Source organism: Talpa europaea, assembly GCF_964194135.1.
Source record: "Talpa europaea genome assembly, chromosome: 12".
Classification (NCBI taxonomy): domain Eukaryota; kingdom Metazoa; phylum Chordata; class Mammalia; order Eulipotyphla; family Talpidae; genus Talpa; species Talpa europaea.
Genome location: NC_140079.1, coordinates 5013443 through 5017788, shown reverse-complemented (window position 1 = coordinate 5017788; position 4346 = coordinate 5013443). Strand labels below are relative to the sequence as shown.

General features: G+C 40.9%; 1 protein-coding gene across 1 annotated transcript; it reads left to right on the top strand.

The window, feature by feature from the left end:
• Positions 1–702: 702 nt before the first annotated feature.
• LOC311182541 (olfactory receptor 7D4-like) lies at positions 703–1803 on the top strand (the record flags this gene model as incomplete). The annotated part of the gene is made up of 1 exon (XM_084251409.1): positions 703–1803. One exon carries the CDS (start codon positions 703–705, stop codon positions 1639–1641), a length of 939 nt encoding a protein of 312 aa, XP_084107535.1. The 3' UTR covers positions 1642–1803.
• Between the last annotated feature and the right edge of the window lie 2543 nt (positions 1804–4346).

Below are 4346 nucleotides of genomic sequence, written 5' to 3'. Positions count from 1 at the left end.
AGTGAAGTGAGGTTAAATAACTTTCTTCAGGGCACAGAGATAGTTAGTAGACTGACATTCTATTCCCAGAAGTCAGACTCAAGCTCACATTTGCTAAATCATACTTTATGCTAGACTTTAGGAGAGTTACATATCAAAAGTAATTGTCATAAAATGATAACAATTAGATTAATAATAATAGCATAACAGTTATAGTAATGGTAAGTGTTACTACATACTGATTTCCTACTGTACATGGAGGCATTTTTTAATTTCAAAAAGAGAAAACCACATCTTCAGGAAGATAATAAGTTACAAGAGACAGCACTCACATGAATAGGAATCATCAAGTCATATAATTAAGGTTCTTGGGGTTGAAAACCCAGGTCTAAACCATATGACAGAGTTACTGAATGATGGACTCACAGAGATGATCATGGAAAAGACCTCAACGGTTTGCATGATTTCAGAAGGGTTATAGAAAAGAAGTAAATGGTTGAGGTACATAGACTCATATGGGAGAATTATAACCAGTGAGCATAATCAATGGGCAGTTAATGAAAAGAGAGAGTGTTGTCTGCTAAATCGTAAAAAGCCCAAATTATATAAATTTAAATGGCTGGCAATAACTGAGTGAAGACCAAAGATGTGATTAGCTAAGGAGCCAACTGACTGTTGATTGAACATGCTTTTGCCTCTCTCCTCAGAAATCACAGGAACTACATGGAAACAGGAAACCACACAAAAACCTCACAATTCCTGCTCCTGAGTTTCTCTGATGACCCTGCCCTGCAGCCCCTCCTCTTTGGGCTGTTCCTGTCCATGTACCTGGTCACTGTGCTTGGGAACCTGCTCATCATCCTGGCCATCGTCACGGACCCCCACCTGCACACCCCCATGTACTTCTTCCTCTCCAACCTGTCCTTTGTTGACATCTGCTTCACCACCACTATCATCCCGAAGATACTAGTGAACATCCAGGCACAGAGCAAAGACATCTCCTATACAGGATGCCTAACTCAGATGTATTTCTTTTTGCTATTTGCTGGACTGGACAACTTCCTCCTGACCGTGATGGCCTATGACCGGTTTGTGGCCATCTGTCACCCCCTGCACTACTTGGTCATCATGAACACGCGCCTCTGTGGCCTCCTGGTTTTGGTGTGCTGGTGCATCATTTTATGGATCTCCATGTTTCATGTTCTGTTGGTAATGCGACTGACATTCTGCATAGACACAGAAATTCCAAATTTCTTTTGTGATTTAGCTCAGATTCTCAAGGTGGCCTGTTCAGACACCTTCATCAATAACATCTGCTTGTATGTGGCCACCGCCCTGCTGGGCATGTTCCCTTTCACCGGGATTCTCTTTTCTTATTCTCAAATTGTCGCCTCTTTAATAAGGATGTCCTCAACTGGTGGCAAGTACAAAGCCTTCTCCACCTGCGGGTCTCATGTCTGTGTGGTCTCCCTGTTCTACGGGACAGCCCTGGGGGTCTACCTCTCTTCTGCTGTGACCCATACTTCCCAAAGAAGCTTAATTGCTTCAGTGATGTACACAGCGGTCACCCCCATGCTAAACCCCTTCATCTACAGCCTGAGGAACAAGGATGTGAAGGGGGCCCTGGCGGGGCTGCTCAGCAGAGCGACCTCTTGTCACTGACGGATCCCTGACCTCAGAGCCAGGAGGGCACTGTGACCCCCCCAAAGGTAAATAATGCATATTTTAATATACTGATTTTTTTTTGCCCCTAAAGTCATGTTTTATTTTACTATTCCCCAAACACATATGTCTGCTCTTAATTGGTTTTGTATTAGATTCTCTTAAACACCTTCAAGGATCTCATTGACTTTTCTTCCCCATATACTATTCATAATTTCCCATCATTGTTCAGCTTCTTGCAGCCGTTCTAAAGTTTTCTAACTTGAGATTCAAAGCACTTATTATACCAGGTGCTGACATCCTTCCCCCAGTGAATAACCTTTCCAGTGTTTGATTCTTTACCGTCATTTGCTTGTGCATTGTCTTTCCAGGAGACATAAGATGAAAACCACACAGTGGCCACATCACGACAGTGTTTGTTCTGCACAGGTTTTTCAATTTGGAAATATTTCTTTCTGGTGTTTTCTCTAATTCACCCCCCCCCACTTCAAAAGAAGAAACAGAGGTTTTTTCTTTTAATTTATATTTGAATCTAACCCATCTAACTGACATTCACTTTGCGATCTGACATTTCATAAGAATCGTGATGTTGGTTCCTACTTCAAAACAGCAATTTAGCTTTGAAAGGCAGTTTGTGTATGTGATTCATGGTAATATGCCACAAAGAAAAACACTGAGAAGTTATTTCATTAATTTTGCTGCTTTATTCCTTCCTGATTTCTTTCTTTCTTTTATGTCATTATTTTACTTGATCTTTATTTCTCATCTCTGCACATTAAAGATATACCTGCCAAGACCCTACAATATGGAGTGGTGAATTCTATGGCATAAAAGTTGTGCTCTTATTTGATTTTCTTCTGTGACTCTATAGAGGCATGGTAGGCACACACTGGAATGTGCATAGAACTTAGCTCGCTTTTTAAGAAAAATATGGATAGAAGTGAGTCTGCAGTTGATGGAGTAGTAAATGCTGTCAACATTCCTCCCATGTCCACTGCATGACTGCTATCATCCAATGCCACGCGGAACTTAAAATGTTCAGTGCCTGGTGGCAGATGTTATAAGGAAGTATCCCCGTCAGAGACAGCTCTTGCTGGCGATATGTGGTATACAGCGTGCCTTTCACCCTTTAATTGGGATAATTATGAGGTTTGGATATTGTGTACCATTTTCTAAAATTTCTCCAAAGGATGAAAAATGTTCAATTACCGTGTTTGCTGACTTAATATGCAAGCTTTATGGATATATATTCTTTGCTGTATCCGTTCCTCTCTCTCAACAATGTTCTTTGTTCCTTTCAATAAATTACTTGTACATGAATCCTTGGCAAAGCGTCTGCTTTGATGGGAACCAAAAAGAATAACAGATGGTTAAGACTAATGTCTATTAAGAAAATATCATGAAAGGAATTAGACTTAGAAAGGAACTGATTAAGACAGAGTAAGGACTGTGTGAATCACTCAAAAACCTTAATTTGTTGTAAACTAAAGACTTTTGATGTGGCCTCATTTCACTTTGTTTCTTTTAAATTTAATCCAGAGCGCATATAGTGAGCCTACCAATATTGGCATTTAGTACTGATACTGTTGAAAAGAAAGGCAAATGCTTTCAGCTTACATTGAATAACCCCAAGAAAAATGCATGTAAACTTAATGGTTTAAAAATCAGATTAAGGCATGACTAACATAAATGAAACTAACTCTTTCATAATATACATTCAATGATTCCAGTCATCTTTAGCGTTATGCAAGCACCATCACAACCCCATCTGAAGAAACTTCTGTCCCCTCAGATAGACCCTTGTGCCATTTGCAGTTCATTCCCACCCCCATCTCACCTGCGGGTGACCACTTGTCACTTTCTATTTTTTTAGAAATCACAGAAGTGACACCAGCCTTGCCCTCCTCTGAGCAACAATAGCATAAACATATCTTTAGAGCAAGGTAATAAGGGACACGAGGTGTATGAAACAAGGCATATGATCAAGTAGATGAAAACATGTTCAACATCACTTATCAGGGAAATGCAAATCAAAACCACAATGAGATACCACTTCATACCTCTGAGAATGGCCTATATTAAAAAACAAAAAACAAAAACACAGAAAAAACAAGTACTGGCCAAGGTGTGGAGAAAAAGGAACAGTCTTACACTGCTGGTGGGAATACAAAGTGGCCCAGCCACTATGGAAGCTATGTGGAGCTTCCTTGTATGTGTGGAGGTTCCTACTGAAAATGGAGCTACCTTATGACCCAGAGAGCCCACTCCTAGGAATCTACCCAAAGAACACAAAACACCCTGTCATAAAGAAACCTGTACCCCTATGTTTATTGCAGCACTCTTCACAACAGACAAGATATGGAAACTACCTAAATACCCCAAAACAGATGAGTGGATCAAGAAGATGTGGTCTATAGACACCATGGGCTGCTACTCAGCTAGCAAAAAAGACAAACTCATTCCATTTGCGACAACATGGATGAAGCTGGAGGGGACTGTGCTCAGCCAAATAAGTCAGAAGGAAAAAGATAAATATCAGGTGGTTTCAGTTATATGCAAAATCTAGAGAGACCAAGCAAAGGGGTAGGAAAAAGACAAAACTTGCCAGCAGACCACAGATCTGGGGCGCACAGAATGGAGGCCGGGGAGGCTTCAAAATAGGAGCTAGCAGAGCACAAGGGCTGAGAGATGAATCAGCGGGCTGC